Genomic DNA, 19,130 nt, shown 5'->3' with positions numbered 1-19,130 from the left:
GCGCTTTAACAATTCAGATTGCATATCGGTCACTTTGAATCAACTCACAAGCACTGAAACGTAACTACCGGTTTTCGAACGTCTGTCGCACACGAAACACAAAGTTGCACTAAAACTATAATCAAAAGGATACCGCCGTAGATACGAAAGGTGGATATCTTAATTTCGTAGTCCTTCGCGTTAATAAATTATAATTTACGATTGTGTTTCTGGACGGTGACCGCAGTAAAAAAGAGCTCTACTATAATAGAAACGTCGTTTTTTTTAACCCGCATGTAACGTTTAACCGAAGTTGAGCTTTCGATCGTTTATCAGACCTTGGCCTGGCCATTTTGTTTAGGGAAGAACTGTGGTAAACATTGTTATCTCTTTCTTCAAATTATATTTTATGTGAAATAATAATATTATTAGAGGCCAAAGATAACATAAACTAAGTTTTTTAAACAATGACATTTGAAAGTGTGTGAATGTAAGTTTCTACTAATTAAACATTAGAAGAAATCATATATTTTAAAATATGAATATTTAATTGCACGCGTATTTTTAATTGTACAGCTACATTGCCTAGTTTCATATAAAATGCCTGTATTCTGTAACAAAGCCATTTGTTCGCGTGAAGGATTTCGTCAATAATACTTAGGAGAGAATTTCAAAAATGAGGGAACAGACTGAGACGGGTATATTTCACCGCGTGTTCTTAGATTGGAAGGGTTTATTAGTTAAGTATGTGGTGGGGCCCATACATCATGGACAACGGCGCCGGCGCAAGCTATCCGTTCGATTCCCGCCGAGAATATTTCAATTTTATAATTTAAACGACTTCAACTCTATTCATGTTTAACGTTAACATCTTAAAAATTCTTTATTAATACTTTGATAATTAAATTGTCGTAAAACATTTGCTATAGTGTTAAAATATCAAAAGGTTACCGACTTTCACCGATGTTAGGTGATAAAACAGCAACCGCAGTCACTTCTATAAAGTTTTATAGTTGGATAATTATTGAGATTCCTACTGAAATGGTGTGATAAAGTTTATTGGTCGTTAGAATGAGAGCCGAAACAAATCCGAGAGTGGCGGGACGAATCACGTAGATTTGTTACGGACAGTCATATAACCTGTGATTGACCAACGATAATTAAAAAGTAGCGAGAGTGCAATCAATGGTAGTTGAGCGCACCTACCCGCGTACACTTTGTGGCAACGTTTATAATATGAATATTAACTAACATTAATAAAGTTTTGAACTGATTGATACGGAATATCGCAAGCGATTTAGATGTCTGCCCTACTGCACTTTAAAGTCGTTTACCCCTCCATATATTATAAGAAAGCTAGTAACACTTCTTATAAATCTTCACATATGGACAATTACTGTCAATCAAACTCGTTTAACGTAATTATGCTAACAAACAGTACTGAGATAACACCAAATAGCTATTTTATGTGAGAATCATAATGGGAGCGGCACGATTAACCGACTTAGTTTAAAAAGAAGACACATTGTTCAGTAAAACGTTAGTTTCGGCACGAAGCCCTCTATGTCAGGGAAATAAGTTTAAAATATCTTACACCATCGCTGTCATTCGAAAATAACCTTTATGCAATTATGTTAAGGTTCACGCGAAATGTCAGTGTGAAGGCTAAAGAGAGCCCTTGCTTATGAAAAATGTACTTTTAGTAGGTGGTAATAAAAATTAAAATTGTGTGTTTAATGTGATTTTTGTATCGAATGAAAGGCCAGTGCAGTTATTTATACCGGGTATATGTTACCGTGCACTGTTTATGTGAAATTAAATATGGTTTAATAGTTTACTAAGAACGGGTTGGCGTTGCAAAAATTGGTCGGTGCAGTTTCGTTTTACCGGATGTGGCTTGTCCAAGTTTGTATTATATAAGTATATTCTATTAAAACGACAGTTTTAAATTGTGAAGTAATTTTAGTATAGAACTTTAATTGCAATTTTAAGGCAGGTGATAAACATATAAGCATAAACTGAAGAGAAAATATAACTGAAATGAAACACACATGCTACAAAAGCCATGTTTTTTTGCTAACCATGTATTATTTTCTTGACAATTTGTTTTAAATTGCAATTCGTTTTGTTTTACTGCAAAAAACTACATCCTTTAGTTCAATGGTAATTTCAGAGTTTAGACAGCGTGTTTAAGTCCGCATAAATTAAAACAGCAGTTGCTCCTTTAGAATGTTCCGAACAACTCGTACTTTAAATTTGTCGACTTGTAATTTTTTCTAGACAACTTCAAAGTAAAAAAGTCGGATACTAAGCTTTAATTATAATATTTGAATGATTTATTCAACAGTAATGATGAGTCACCTTTACACCGACATCGTTAAGGTAATCCTAAGAAATGTACAAAGAGACTTACATTACTGTATGTGTTAGTATTCAAATACCGCGTGGTAGGGCACCTCCAGTATTGTATACCTATCGTGCAACGATTAATTGCCCGCCAGACATCAACCCGGTTAGACTTGCGGCCCAGGAAAAGCTACGCGATGTATCGAGATGGTTTATAAAAACTTAGTCATTGTATTTCTTAGTATTTGATTTTTATTTGATTGTACTGTGTTAAATATTGCGTGGTTTAGCTACTTAAAAATGAGAAAAAATATTAGATATCTGAACATTTTATTTTAATTCAAATTAATTGCATTTAAATCCTTAAAATTTGGGTTCAAGGCAAATTGGTAAATAAATTAATTAATTACCAAATTTCAAATTTGGTATTTTGGTAATTCCTAACTTAGTATTTGCTTTTCTTATATAAAGCAATAAACTAATTGTTTTAAATAGATAATGTTATTTATAACTACATTTCAAGGAATTTCTGGTAGTTGTTCATGATAATTAAAGTGATAATAGAATGCAATTGCATTTTTTAGATTTTGTAGTCACGACACCGTTTATATTTATTTCTTGGTGTTATATTTGTCAGTTTTAAAATTCAGTTTATTACTACTTAGGTACATAATTAAAGTTTATAAAATATCACACTTTTTCCATTTAATTTGTGATTTTCGGAATATATTCTTATCTCTATCTATCTCTTTATCTTTGAAAAATTAAGTGAAACATATTTTTGAAGTTTATACATTTATCAAAATTAGGAAGTTTTTCAGTTTACTTGGAGCTAAGCCAACTAGAAGATTCCTTTAATGTATTTTGTTATAAATAATTATTTGAGTAGCGCTTAAAATTTAGACGTTTTCTTAATTATATAATACAATGATTTATAACGATGCCTAGTATTTCCTTGGACGTTGAACTCATTGCGGTTTCGTTTGATTAATTAGTTTGGAAACTCTTATTCGTACTAACTTGTTCGCACAACTTTATATTATTAAGGAGACGCTAACGAACAAAAATAGCAGTAATGTATACGCGAAAGAAGTACATTTGTAAGATATCTCGTGTTTAGCTTGAACAACATATGTCTTCACTCTGTATATGGACGACTAGCATAATGTAACGTTCCCAGCGAGCGATCGACCGCCCGATCAACATGTAATAATACATTTTTACATACTACGAGCAAAGAAAATAAATTATACACGTGCGCTCAAAACTCATGTTGGCATATATGACATTTTGACTTTTTAAAAAAGGATTTGAATACATGCGTCCGTTTTACTACTAACTAATAATCAACTTTTTATTTTGTGTTTCTCTTTTATTTAACAACGGCTCTACTATGTAACGATTTAATTAAATGATAATTAAATACTGATTACTATGTAAGCATATTGTTATCGTAGTGTTAATATTTCAACAAAGCTAGACTTTTACGACCCTGCGCTCGTAAAAATGATACATTTAGTCACTATATTTTAAAAGACAAAGAGGCGCTGAGAATAGAGACGGAACGTTCAAACTATCGGGTCAGTTGTGGAGATTGTAGAGGCCACTATAGGATAGAGTAACCCCGTGATTTTCAATGTAATGCATAATAAGCAATAACCTACGTCGGGTCACGGTGTTCATGAACGCAAGGAAACTGGGAACATTTTATAACTGCCTCTAACCGCTGTACGTAGTATGGCGTGAACGAGTTTGATCTCCGCCGTTATCTCACACCACGTATTCGGCAGTGGAAACACACCGTAATACTTATTTTGATTGCCTCCGCTTATAAGCTCGTGGTTTTTTACCACACGCCAATTACCCGAGATACAGAAAGAAATAATCATTATCAAAATTTGGTAGCGTTTCCTGTAACTAAGGAATAGCCATAAAATTAGGTGCCAAAGTAGCCGTAATTGGTAATTTTAAATTCGGTCGCGCACCGCAACCTGCCTAACCTAGACATTATAACAGATACTGATCACAATAAAATTAAGTAATACAACAGAAATTAAACATGTTTTGCTTAACAGAAATTCACATCAGTTGCGTTAATAGGGCTTAAAATTAAGTAATTAACTAATTTTATCTTGCAGAACTTCTTTGATGATGGGCGTGTGTTCTCGGCGACGTGCGATGAGTTCACAAAAAGAAAGTCCACACCACGAGGCAGTTGGGATTCATATTTATCACTTCACAGCTGCGCACCTATGATCGATCTTATCCAAGATGGCGGCGGCGGGCGCGCGTGAACACGCGGGAAACAAGCGCATGCACACCTCCTCCGCCATAACGGACCCGTCAATCTTCCACGTTTGGAATTAGAACACTATATTCTTTTTTCGAATGATACTAAACGCAAAATACGTGCTAACTCGCGGAGGGTTTGCGTTGCACTAAAATTAACAAAAAATATTCTTAACGTATTCAAAACTTGAAAGCCATAAAACATATCTCCCCCATTATTAGTTTATGGCCTGCGACTGTTACTGACTATTATGCTGTTATTTTTCTATGTATTGGTGTTTGTTTTGACTGTGTGCGGTGGCCTGGCTTACCAATTTGGGGTACCATTACAAAACGCTCCTGAGTAGAGCTTGCTATCCGTTTTTAAGTGACTCTATTATCGTTTTGTTGTACAAGTTTTTGTGTTATGACCCTTTTGTTTCACTGATATCGTTTTAGTTCAGATAAATTCTTTAACTGCTGGTGAATAATTATTTTAAAATCTAAATGGTAATCATGAAAAAAATATTAGCTCTACATTTTGTAATATTTGTTAATGTCGGAATAAGTAAACGATTTTGTAACAAATTCAGACACTTAACTCGATTGAATAACAATAAGCTAAATAATTTAACATCAACTTAGTAATGTCACATTCTTCAAAGATACGAGAAATGTAGAGTTCCAATAAATTAGTTTTCCAAAAATTAAATACAAATAAAAACACAAGCTTATTTAAACTGAATATTATTATAATATAATTTATTTCACAGCGGCAAAATATTTTTCATCCATATCTAACACGGTCGGTCTTGTAATAATAAAGTCGGGTGAGCGAAGTAGAGCCACGTTCCGAGCGTACCACCGCAGTCGGATGCGCCCGCATTCAACACCGCTCTGCCTATACTTGTAGTTATGTTACATTTGTGCTAGGAATCACAACTAATACCTTTGCCTCACAATTTCTTTACATTATTGGTAAAAAATTTTGAATAAAAAAAAACTATCTTCTTTTTTTCATCACTGTATTCTAAATTTTAAAATGTTTCTATTTTTTTTTTATAATGTAACCAGCATTTTTTATTTGTAATGTATTTGTGCTGCCAGTGCGTACATATTTTATTTTGTGCGTAATTACAGTGTGCATACAAAAGTACAAAGTAACAAGGTATGTGAACGTTTAACAGAATATTCAGCGAGTACTACAAGCTTATTATTACAATACCTCATTTCCCTTTAATAAAGGTGCATTTAAAATCATTCGGTGCCCACGGCAAAATTCAGTCGCCAATTTCGAAACTTGTTTAGAAATTATAGGTTCAACTCGTATGGTTTAGGTCGGTTTTAAAAGCGTACTGAAAAATAAGCCGGAATGCAAATATAAGAGCCAATGTACTACGGTCTTAGAGCTGTGGGTTCCGCTTGTAAAAACTATGTGTTTTTATACTCACATTGTATTTAGATTTACAGAAGCAAAAACTTAAGACCTTGTGCGTTTTTCTATTTTAATGATGTGCAGAAATGCTATTAGTTACTGGTCGTGATATTTGATGTGTGTTAAAATATGTAGGTATTTATTACGGACATATTCAATTCAATTTAAAAACTGCGGCGTTTAAAGGGTTATAAGAACGTAGTCATTAGAGAGGGGACCTATTTACTAGAACTATAATTTAGTAACTTGTAGTTTAGTCGATTATTGACCACTCACAATGTTATTTGATATCACTAAGGACTTGTCGTGGTCACACCAGGCATTATTTACTTGCTTATTAACTTAGAACTTGTACTTTATTAAATTGATATTTATCTACCACGTAATTACTTGAATAGACAGACTCTGGGAAATTCAAATTAAAATGACTGTGAAAAATGTCGAATAGCCTTATCACTGTGAATAAGGTGTGCATTATTTGTAAGTAAAATGTGAGATAAGTATAAATTAATGCTATCGTACGCTCTTTATAAAATCGTCGAAAGTGTAAAATGGGAGCCTATTTTTAATGGAAGCATAGGGACACGTGACACGTTTTTTCGCGAAAGCGGGCGCGGGTCAACAGATCGTGTTCACATCGTCGGACGGCGGACAGCGCGGACAAGTCCGAACTTTTCATACAGCCCACGTCCAACAAGCGTCCTTGTATTGTTTCGCGGGCCGTGTTGCGTGAACACCGAGTGAAATATGGCCGACAGTTCGACTACTTATTTTTGTTTTATTTTTTTAGGCCGTGTTACTTAATTTTATCAAGTCGCATGAGTTATGAGAGGCGGGACCACACGCGTTGCGTTAATTACGCGTTAGTAATGTTCAGGTGAGTCCCTTACACGCTGCCGCCATCATTGATTCCAATTACCACGGTTCCGATTTCAAAATCAAACTTGAATCGATTATTGAGTTTTGCTCATACAAAGAGAAAAGTCGAATAGGAACATCTCTATTTTAAATCTCCAATTAGTTAGCTACAAACAGATTCTAATAAGTCTTAACAGGAATTTTATTTTGTGTTTGTTAGGGATGCTAATAAATATTATAAGCTAGTAGATTCATCGCGGTATCTTTTAACACATCGCTAACGTTTTCGTCAGTGGGCTATTAGTCACTCCAAATTATCTAGTCTCGGGCTTTCATCTTAAGAATCGGACGCTATAATCGAGTGGTCAGTGGCACTCCTCAAGTTAATAATAATGCGCCCAAACTAGATCGGGCCATTGACCCGGGCGGGCGGCGCGGGCGCGCCGAACACTCCCGCCGTCATTTGGAGCGCTAAAATGCTACTGAAGACGTTTAACTCAGATCTCACCGCTTTTTACTAATCATTTTTCGAAATTGATATTTATAAAATAGCAAAACAATTTTATGTGAATTTAAAAATACTTTAACACGTAATTAACTTATGATAGATTAAATGCATTGGCATCGATATCCCAATAATCGTTTATGAGCTAATTTATTACCTAGATTAAGTGTGAGTAAAATAATTTATATATCAAATCGAGACAGAATTTTTCAATTTTATAAACACTTTAGATAGTACAAGACCAATTATAGTTTTATAATGTCTTAGAGCTCTTGTTTTATATCTTTACGAGCATCGTTATAAAATTTTATTAGTGTTGGCAGAATCAAGTGTCTACAAAAAATATGTATCACTCAAAATTACCTGTGTATCAAATAAATGTATAAACTTAAGCTACTGCTCTTACACTTTGATAAGTTTTATTGCGGTAGTCATACAGTTGGATTCAAACATTTTATAATCAGGGATGGGATTATTTATTTGATTATTTTTTTTATTCAGAAACATCTGATACATTTTACATAGGCTAAAATTATATGCAATGATATATAGCATTTTAAATTTTTTTAACAGTCTATTTAAAATAAATCTGTGTGATTATGATACACACACATAGTGTTTTGTTAAAAAAATGGTCTACTTTGATGTATTACCTTTTATAACATTAATAGCTCTATAATATCTGTTTTAACACTTAACACGATTTTTATGTGTTTTATATGGCACATAAAACGCCATATCTATCAAATAATTGAAATATAAGGCAGTAAATAAAATAAAACCACCCATAAAACTGTGATCAGATGAACTCTACTTCAACTTTTATTTATTTTTTATTATCACAAATTAGTAATTTAATGAAGATTCCAAGATTTGATGGCAACAATAAAATTATGAATGGCACTCAAATCTGTCTCGACTAATAAGGTGCTAACGAGGGTCGTTCGTTTTATGTGCGTTTTATTGACACTTGAGTGCTTTAGTCGAGTTGTCGGCACGACTCTACCTGCCACCGCTCGTCTTATTGGTTTCCTACGAGGCTTGAATGGGAATTTCCGATTTGGGCGCCACAAGCCAATTGGATAGCGACATTTTAGAGCTTTTATACTAAAACAATATCAGTGAATGTAAAGATGTTTCAAATGTTTATTACATATTATTGAGCAATTAAATTTGTTTAACAGTGCCATTTAAGTTCTTACGATTCTTGTAAAATTAACGAGCTGATAAGATCTATGTGTCGTTGAGTGAACACTCATTTAAATAAATGTAAGCTGACTAACCTGCTATGGCCATCCAAGGGTAGAAGGTGTGATTGGTGGGCTGATGCTGTACGGGCTGTGCTGCTGCTGTGGCGGCTCCGGGCAGGGCGCACTGGTTCCCCCAGGGAAGGGCTCTTCCTGGACTCGAGGACTCGCTGTACCGTGCCTCGGGGGTGCATGCTGCCGGCCTCACTAGGGCCCCTAGTCCAGAGCCCCAGGCCTCTTTGCCGCCATAGCCGTTCTGTTGTTCTCCGCCTGGCTTGGAGCAGTCGGCCTTAGCGTATTGCTGTTCTCCGGCATATAGTTTGCAGGCGGCCGCTACGGAGGCATCGTAGGGCGAGTCCTGGGGCCGGGGCTGGTGAAGTGCGTGGGGCTGCGCGTATGTGAGGCCCAGGGGGAAGCCGCGGTACTGGTCACCGCCGCCACCACCCTGGTGCACTCCGTGCGCCCCGTAGAAACCACCCTGCTCGAAATAGGAGTTCATTCTGATCAGTCACCGACACTAAACGTCACTCAGTTAGGGAACACTTATGTCATCGCGGCCCCACGCGCCGTGATAACGCGACCTCGGCCAATGTCACTCCAAATACGGACAATGTAATTTAATTTTATTAATTTTATTGCCTCTTAAACGTCACTCGAGCGTCATAATGGGCTTCGTTGGCGATAAAGGCCAGTTGACGTGTGTTTACTTTTTACGATTATTTTACGAGTTGGGAGCGCGTGCCGCGGGTTTTACGACTTTTTAAGCGGTTCGGTGTGCGGCGCCGGCTCGTCTCGTAGTTGTTGTGATTTTTTTCTTAAATGTTTCAGTTCGCGTGAAGAGGCGTGATGTGCGGCGAACGGTCGCGAGCGAAGTTTTGAGTCGCGTGTGGCGGGAGCGCGCGACTATGTGCCGTGTGCGACCGGCGCGGCTCAGCTCACGCAATCTACTGACAGCGAGCCACGCGCGCCGCCCCGCGCGCTGCCTGCATCGCAACACAGACGATTGTTCCGTCCCCTTTTCGCTAATGACTATAAATATTATCAGTTACGCTCTCTTTTCCCTTTCTTATCACTCCTCCCGAAGCACGTGGTGCATACCTATTGCTATTAAATTATACAATCTGGGTGCATTTTTATTTGAATCCCTATATCTTTGGTGACTCTACCAGTATGCATAGGAAGCTTCATGCTTAAATGAAAAATTGCTCAACCTGTAATCATCAGCTGAAAATCATAAATAATAAAATGTCATCCTTTGAAATGTGCAACAGCTACTTAAGTCGTCAGCCCCCGCTGTACAAATAAATAAAAAAAAGCATCGACAAAACCCCAATAATGACTATAACTGAAAAGTTAAGCCGCAAAAGTCGTAAACTCATAAACGTACAATTAGTGAAACGGGCGAGTAAAGAAAAGATTTTACAACCACTCCTCGACCGTGCCACAATGAGCGCGCAGTATCGTAACAAGGTGCTGAATAGAGTGAGAAGTCGTAAAGATGATTATTATTTCTTCTACTACCTGTTTTTACGAGTGATATTGGTGTTACGCTCACTCGCGCGCGGTGCGGTTAAGTGTGAGCGGGACGGGAGGCGAGCAGCGAAACGCTTATCGCGGCGGCGGAGTTGCACAACGTATCGCTGTCTCTGTCTGGCCTGATGTGGCGCGTGCAGTGGCGCGACGCACTATCGAAGGGTAAACAATAGCGCATTATCGCAAGAGCACTCAGTTGGCGCGTCCAAATGAAGCCATCAAACGAATGAATGGCTCTGGTAGTGCGGCCTACCCAGAGACACGCTCGCATTTTTATTGCACTCACCTCTTTAAACAAATATTTGTCGATAAAAAGGACGGGGAGCGACTGTGCGGCGATTTTTTGTGTCCACATGTAATTGACCAATTTAGGATTTAAGATACCGACACGTCCTAGGCGACGTTTATTTCAAGATATCTAGATTGCATCCCACGATTGTTTTTGCGGTCACTTGGATGTAATAAAGTTATAATAATATCAGTTGATAATTAATTCTAAAGACCACTGCGGTATCTCGAGCAATTTTCTTTTAATAAAACTAGAGCTATTAAAAATAAAATATAATGGTAACAGTCTTACTATCGCAGTATGATAGCTTTTAATATAACGTGATTTTACCGCTCGACATTTAACGGTACAAAAGGGTACTAAAATGTATGTATCTGTATGATTTCGAAACTCTACCAACAGGTCAAAAATGAGAGCACATTCTAAAAACCTACTTTAACTAAGCAAGTACTTAGTCGTTTTATCAAGAAAACGTCTGCCATACAAAGTCTGTCAGTCTGCCTTGATAGTAGTTCTTTGATACCCAGAATATTGAGCTTGGTTTTACCTATGAAGCCCTTAACTTTCTATTAGGTAGGACCAATTTTAGCTGCCACCACTTAAACTATGAGGGAACTCGAAGGGAATCTAACATTTGCAAGAAGATTAAGTTGAAATAATTACCTAGTATTTTTGTGGTTTCATCAACAAGTTACAAAAAAAAACATAGATACATACGATGCTTTCTAGTTTAAGGTTAAGTTTAAGACTAATGATCGAATTATTTACGCGGTATTTTTCACCAACGACAGCTATAACTAAATAAAAATATTAAACACTTATAAAATAATAACAATGAAACATTCAATTCGTAATCGATAATTTTGACAAATATTTTCTTTAGTTTTCATGTACATATGACTAACTTCCCCTCATAAGACTCTACCTTTAAAGTTTTCGATGTGACTGTGACATAGTTAGCCATTACCAAACCCAACCATATTTAAGTTATAAAAATAAATGTGTTTATTTACTCGCACTAAAATAACATCAATAGAATGTTAAAGTTGCAACATAACCATTGTCCACAGAAATATAAGGGTGGCTCTATTGAACTCTTAAATAAAGTCATCCTCGGTACTGTCATGCAATCCCCTAACACTTCGTGTGATTCGTTTCACTACATTATAAGCATGACTATTTTCTATATGTGACCAAAAACTGAATATGAAATACTTGTAGAACAAATATTCGTAGCTGATTTTTAACAACTTAGTCAGTAAAAATTACCTCAATTGTTAAGATTTGTTCTATGGGGAAATTGGTTCTCTACCTCTCTATAAATTGATAAAATTGAAAGAAAAAAATGGGTCCGAATTGCATTGGACAAACTAAACGATACTCATTCAGATATAGTGAAAAACTAGTCGTAGAGTCTACAAATCTGAAAATATCAGCTTTCACATTTTGTTCTGTATTGAACGACTGTCTCAATGCAAAACGAGTGTCTTCTAAAAGTAAGTACCTTTTCAAAGAATAAAGTTACATTCGCGCTAATCAAATCACCTTACGTATAACAGTATTTGTGGTGAAGATATAGACTTAATTAGGTGAGTTTGTAAGGTTATTACCTTTCTCTGCTACCCTTATGGGTAAAAGAATGGGGAAAAGAAAACAGAAATCGATTGAAATGTAATACTGGGCTAAATAAGGCTCTCCATATTTTTCATCGTTCTTCATTCCTACTTTATATCAAGACACTAGCATATGTTATTTGCTTTGATAGATGTAGATAGAGATTTATATTTTTACCAAACTTACATAAATACCTACAGGAAAATGTTGAGGTAAACAACGGCCAAATACTCAAACAACACTTAATTTTAAGTTAAATTTAGTCAAATCTATCGCAAAAACAGACTGTTCAATTCAAAGTAAAATAGACTGGACGAGGCTTTCATGTAACTTTGAACTAAACGTCATTCGAGTATTCGGTCATAAGAAAATTTAAGATAACGTTTACATGGACGTTACCGGCTAGCTGTCAGTTCCCACGCCAAACCACAGGTTCGAATCCAAGGGTCTCAACTCTGACCTTTTCAAGTCACGCACGTATTAGAGATTAATGATCACTTGTTACTTGCAGGTATCGTGAGGATACTGCATGACTTAGTTCTTTGAATTGCTGTTGAAGATGTACGAGAAATAGTCTGCTGTCTACCTACTAACAACTGTGTTAGAAAAACTTATAGACTGAATTTGATCACTTTACGTTCAGAAGTTGCTTTAGTTAGTTCAAATTCACTTAAAGAATGGGATGGATGGATGTTCGCTGCAAAATACAGGTTGTAAGTTATGTAGAGTTACAGTAAGGAGCTTTCCTTTAAAATAAAAGTAGCAGTAGTCGAGCAGTAGGAAAATCGATATGTTGTTATGAAGAATGATCTTATTGACATTATATACAATTACAAGAATTCAATGGAAGGAATAATCTTTTTTTAATTTATTCATTTATCAGCTAGTAATGTTTTGATATCAATGGTCAATCTGAAGCACAATCAGTAGAAAATACAGTGCGTATTTTTTTTATTTTATTCTATACAAATTTAGAAATGAAATTTGTCAAGTCAAGTAATTTCGTTTCTTGTGCAGACTCTATCGCCAAGCTAAGCTTACTGAGATGATTTCTATCAAAGCTCAATCGTAAGTACTCAACTAAACTTCAATGATTTGTTAAAGTAAGTAAATATTTGTAATGTTAGTTCTCTTTACCTTTTTTAAAGGACAGTTTCATAAACTTTATCGCTAGCCAATTCAGTTCTAATATTACAATGCAAATATGCAGGTGCAGTGTAACGACTTTATTGTTCGTTATTTGTTTACGCTGCATCTACAAGACATATAGAAGAGAAAATATAGCCTGTTTATAAACTATGATGTTGATATCGATTTACAAACAACGATACATAATTATAGGCACAGAAGAAGCCTGTAGCAGCGACAAGCTAAGACTAAAGTTACTTCAAGCATCTTGTGTACTTCAAAGGGATGCGTCGTAGATAGTCTTTTCAAACTACAAAATTAGTGTGGAAAGTCCTTTTCGATAAGTAGATATTTTATTAAAAACAAATTTGATACGATTATGATTAAGTAGGTAGTAATCTACGTAGTACTAAACCACACCAACCATGGCTACGATTTTCGTAACGATAACTTGCTGAAAACTTAACTTTTTATAAACGGCTAAGTTTTAGCCCCTTCCCCACCTTTTTACACCCTGCTTAATAGAAATTTACTCGAATTAACACCAATAAGCCGACCCACCAACAAGAAAATAACCAGCCAGTGTTTTCCAATAAGACAATCAATCAACTGCATCGGACCTCATCCTTTGTTAATACATAAAAAGTATGAAAAGGGCGCCTTTATTTGCAACAATGTAGCAAGACTGCCGGGTTTCAGCCACTAGGTGGGGCTAGTACTGCAAAGTGGGTGTTAATAGTATAATAGATAACTTATGGTCGATTATAGAAGGCTTTAATTCAATTACCTTAGCCTTTAGGCTATAGGAAATGTATCATTGTTTTTTTTCTGCGAATATTTATGAGGTGCTTAGTTCAGTTTAGATGCGGTTTGTTTATGAGAATCAAGTTTTTAATGCTGGCTGTATTAAACTGTGTTTATAGCTTGGTGTAGATTGATGAAGAAATTATGCACCATTTATTTCCATAGATATATTTATTTCTATACTGCAGATGACAGATAGGTACCTAAGGATATGCTTGTCAGTGAGTCAATTTTCGATTTCTTCAGAGTTACCGTCAAAGTATGAAAACTACTTGTTTATGCATGGTTAGCTATTTTAAATGTCGAATAATCTACACGAAAGCTAAAAGATGAGACTTCGTAATAGATACTGAGTACAAAGTCAAGTATAGAGTTAGGATGAGAATAGATTTGTAGTAGGAGTTAAGGAGAGAACTTTACTAAGATATGTTATGTATGAAAGACCTATCACAAAAATTCTCTTCTTTGGTACTTACCCGTTCTTACCTTTTTATTTTTCTTCAATTTGTACGAATTGTTTAAGACTTGTCTTACTGTGGTCGTTAACAGGTTCTAGATTGCGCTGGATTCAGTAAGATGAAATCTAGCGTCTCTTCAGAATTTTCCGGTCGCAATCAATGTTAAAATGTACCAAAAGGAAAAATACTGAGATGATTCATATCGTGTTGCTGTATACTGTTCTTCAATCAACCTAGATCGACCTTTAAATCAATAAGTTCGTGTGAAAGTCGTGTGTCATTTGATAATAATAACAATAGAATTAATAAATCTTAATATTCTTCCATACTTTGCATAAGAAGATGGTTTATTGCAGTATGTAAGACATGTCTTATTGTATAATCTTTTATAATTTGTATGTGAAAATGTATTTTCAGTTGCATAAATATTTATAGTCTATTCTTGGTTGTTCTGCATTCTAAAGGTGAAAAACATTGACTGCAGATAACAGCTCTATGCAACTCAACTCGCTTGAAGCATAAAACAAAACAGGTTTCTAATCTTTAGTCTTATGATTCATACAAACATTTCCCCACCAAAATTGGTACGAAGAAGCGTTGTAAAAACAACAACACTATTTGGGGAAGCCGCTTCAGTAGTTGGCGTTATCACAACAAACAAAAAACATAAGCGGGTATCTCATTCACATTCAACGACAGATGTGATGATATTCGCATCGCGGGCGGCGCTTGCGCAGGGCACGCGCGGCCTGCGCGCCTCGTAAACACGATTTTTACTACCACTCGAACGCTCGTAAACGTCACGTGAATTGCGCCGTTTGTAGAACTCCCAGTAAACACCGCTCAGATTATTTCGTATACGCCTCTGGGGCTAAACCTCGATATAAATTCGAAACTTTATTGACGCGGCCCACCGACGCACGTGGATTGTTATTATGCCGTTCTTTAGACGTTTATTGAACCATTATTGACTTGTTTAAAGTATCACCCGTTTAATAGAGATAAAGGAGTCGTTGATAGTTTATGTCTTCATCGTGTGAGGATATAACGACGCCCGTCGATTTGCTCGCTCGCAGCGTCTCGATGTCTGGTTTGACTCGATTGCGGACGTTTTATGACTGTAATTTTCCTTTTTATTGACTCTTAAGTTATTGATGATCATAGGATTGATAACAATCGAAGCTACATAATGGACTTATAATTTATGCTCTCAACGTTTGTTCGATTTATCGATTGCCTATTGGTCGCAATTAAAAATTCCGGTAGCTCTATCTCGAACTGTTTTAATGGCCAGCAAGTTTTGAATATGACAGTATTTTTGTCGGCTCTATGCATATATTACAAGTTAATAAAGTTTAATTTAAATAAAAAACGAATTGAAAGAAACATCAAACGCTACAATCGTTAGTAAATGAGCACTTAAATGAATCAAGTGCTCATAATAATAAACCCGCGCGATGCCAACGCCATCTATCTAAAGGAGTTGGCATCCTAATTCAGTATATTCAAACAATTATACTGTTCCATTACTTATTTAACACCCCTTAAATAAAAACACAGGTTATTTTATATGGAGGTAAATTGTATTCTTAAATAATTATAATTTGTTTTGCATAAATTACTAGAACTGTAATAGTGCCATCTATTGTCACATGGCGGCGACCTCAATGAGAGATAGCATCCCGAACTTCCGAACAGATGTAGAGCGTTCAAAGGTCAGTGTACGAGTACTTATAAAATATTTTATTATAATAACAAACATAATGAAAGCGAAATCAAACTAAACTAGATAACAATAATGTTGCGAAGATATAAAATGCAAAACATGCTATAAATACATCTCTCATTAAAATCTTATCAAATAGAACGAGACAAGTAAAACAAACACGCGTCCGTACGCAACTATTTATAGTATAATGATTTAGTTTTATGATCGCCTATAATGTTACGTAATGTCTCATCTTTGTATGAAAAAGCGACATAACTGCCAATAGAAAAGCGATAACATGGACATAAAAGCGAATTTTATTGCTTTATTCATCATTCAGCTATATAAATTCATCAAGACACTTGTTAATCGTAAAATAAATCTTATTACACAGTAAAATGATGTTTAAATTGACGACAAGCGTTTTATTTTCGTCATAACAATAAAATTTATTTTTACGAGCGTGCGCTAGTGTGGTTTTGAGTTTAGTGCCATCTAGTGGCTGGAGGCGGGACCACGTGGTAGGAACGTTTGCTGACGTCACTCGATGAGGGTTTTACGATGCGTTCACATCGCTTCAATGAATGGAGGTGTCGTAAATGTGGATTTGGCGGTTTTAGTTAAGTGTGATCTTACACTTGCGTAGGTATTAACTTGTCTACCTAAAGGATAAAGTAAGGAATTCACCATTCATAATAATATATTATAAGTAGGTACTTAGAGTCCGTTTTCTCCAAGAGTTCTGTGAAACTCTACCTACGCTAAGTAAGTACCTATTGATCAGTAGATATAAAGACACATTCATTCTTAAAATGCTGATTTTTACTTTCTGATACTTAAAAACTTAAGCAGACTTTAAGCAACAACCACAGTCCAAATTTACAATGTAAAAAAACCTTGGATAAGAGAATTATCAAAAGCTTCTACTGACACAGTGGCCCACATTTATCATAAAATTATAATAAAATTGTAATAAAATAATGTGTACGTAATTGTTACATAAGCAAGTAATTATAAAAATATTAACAATATAACACCCAATTAAATTGCGATAAAACACTGATTATTACTTATATTGTACCTAAAACAATAATAATTATCTTTATTGCCAGTCGTAAAATACAAACTACCAAATAATATGATTGTGTTAAGGAAAATATTGTTAGATTATTTGTTTATACTTTATTGTGACAAAGTTAATAAATTATAAGTTTAATTTTAGAAAATGTACAGTTTGAGATTGGTAGAGAAAGGGTACCTATAGAATAATACAAATGTCTACTACCTTCATGGTACCTGTGGGTAGGTAGGTAAAACTAAAAAAATGCTTACTGATGAATCTTTACAATTAGAAATTATTAAAATGTTTTAGTCTATTACATTATACATATATTTTTGTAGGTAGATAAGTGGCACTTAAAAAATAAACAGATGACTTTAAAAAATGTCAGAGTAGGTAGGTACCTGACTGAATAAATCTGCCTGATAGTAGGTACTAGGTAGGTACCTATAATATTTCTTTTTTTGCAAGTAGGTATTTTACTTTTTGCAAAATAAATATTTGTTGCAGTTTCAATAACTATCTAAAAATAAAAATAATTCTACAAGCAATTATGTAAGTATAAATTGAAAACAATGTATCCAGGTGAAAAAAGCGAAAAATAAAATAAAATAATTTGTAAGAAACATAAAATACTTTACACTCCCGAAATCGGCCTACATTCCCTACACTAGTCGGAACACCCGACACCACCCGTCACGAGATCCAATGCACACACACAAATGTCCCCACGCACTTTCCCGGTCACATTAAAACTAAACTAACTTTGCATAATTGTCTCATTCACGCACGTACAATCGCTACCGCGAGCGCAATATGCTATCTCGCTCGCTCACGATCGTCAAAATGGCCTCCAAACGAGATATTTTGAAGGAACGCCGCCAACTTTTGTTGCTGTAATGGGCGGAGCGTGCATGCACAGGGGCGCATTCAGTTGTATTCGTCGTCGTACAGAGAGGTAACGATTTTGCGTTGCATTTTTATACAGTTTTTTTTTCTTTTCTTTATTATAAATATGAAATAGTGGAGCAGTGTTTTTGTGATACTAAATAGTTGGTCCCAAATAAATACCTACTGATAATTATATTTTTATTGCTCTAATAACACCAGTTAAGTATTGTGACATACCTACTAACTTATAAAATGCAGATTTGACTGCCTCCGTGGCGCAGTGGTTTAGGTCACCACGCCGATACCACTGCAACGGGAGGTCGTGGGTTCGATTCCCACACGGAACAATTATTTGTGCGATCCACAATTAATTGTTTCGGGTCTGGTTGTGCTTTGTGTCCGTTGTTTGTATGTTTGTAAAAGTCCCCGCGACACAAGAGCAATTCTTAGTGCGGGAGTTGTCTTTTTTAAGAAAGAGAAAAAGAAAGAGATAAATATTTTAAGATAAGATTAATATGTACATCATATTGTAACATTTTACTTCTTAGAATATTTTACTTTAGTTTCTTATGACCCAAGATTAATTCAGTTCGCTATATCAGTGCCGCATGATGAAAAACATTACAACATAGGTACATTATAAAACAAAAATATAACAAAAACAAAAAATATAAAACATAATCGGGCTAGGTAAGTCTTTTCTTCAATACATTCTAATGTTCACACATATTAAAGCAATAATCGATACCTCTTAATTACGAATAGGTACATGCCGGATTACCGCGTGACGCTACACAGTACCTACCTCCTACGTATAAGGCACTCTGCTCACTGATGTAGAAACACCGAACGTTCATCCGTACGGCCATTGCCAAACATTTCGTTCGACCACAGCACAAAATAAATTGAATTACATTTTTTTAAGTGAGGTCATAGGTAACCGTACTATTTCGTTTAAATGTTTAATTTAAGACTTAGTGTTTTAGATACTGATAATATATTTTTAG

The 19,130-nt window shown here is 35.4% G+C and overlaps 1 protein-coding gene and 1 long non-coding RNA gene across 4 annotated transcripts in view; one reads left to right on the top strand and one right to left on the bottom strand.

Moving 5' to 3' along the window:
• LOC142976609 (uncharacterized) overlaps positions 1 to 9,576 on the top strand; it is a 107,480-nt gene extending 97,904 nt beyond the window's left edge. The window contains exon 3 of one of the 3 annotated variants that reach the window (XR_012959663.1): positions 9,467 to 9,576. This is a non-coding gene — a long non-coding RNA (uncharacterized LOC142976609). Of the gene's footprint in view, positions 1 to 4,463; positions 4,611 to 6,818; positions 6,865 to 9,466 lie in introns of those variants that run through there. The other 2 variants (XR_012959665.1, XR_012959664.1) reach the window with 2 other exon arrangements.
• The window catches only part of LOC142976605 (homeotic protein ultrabithorax), a 173,797-nt gene extending 164,214 nt beyond the window's left edge, over positions 1 to 9,583 (bottom strand). The window contains exon 1 of the mRNA XM_076120050.1: positions 8,675 to 9,583. Coding sequence (XP_075976165.1) covers positions 8,675 to 9,137 — 463 coding nt within the window. The 5' untranslated portion in view covers positions 9,138 to 9,583. The remainder of the gene's footprint in view (positions 1 to 8,674) is intronic.
• Between the last annotated feature and the right edge of the window lie 9,547 nt (positions 9,584 to 19,130).

This window comes from Anticarsia gemmatalis, chromosome 11 (genome assembly GCF_050436995.1).
Source record: "Anticarsia gemmatalis isolate Benzon Research Colony breed Stoneville strain chromosome 11, ilAntGemm2 primary, whole genome shotgun sequence".
Lineage (NCBI taxonomy): Eukaryota > Metazoa > Arthropoda > Insecta > Lepidoptera > Erebidae > Anticarsia > Anticarsia gemmatalis.
This window is presented reverse-complemented; position numbering and strand designations above follow the sequence as displayed.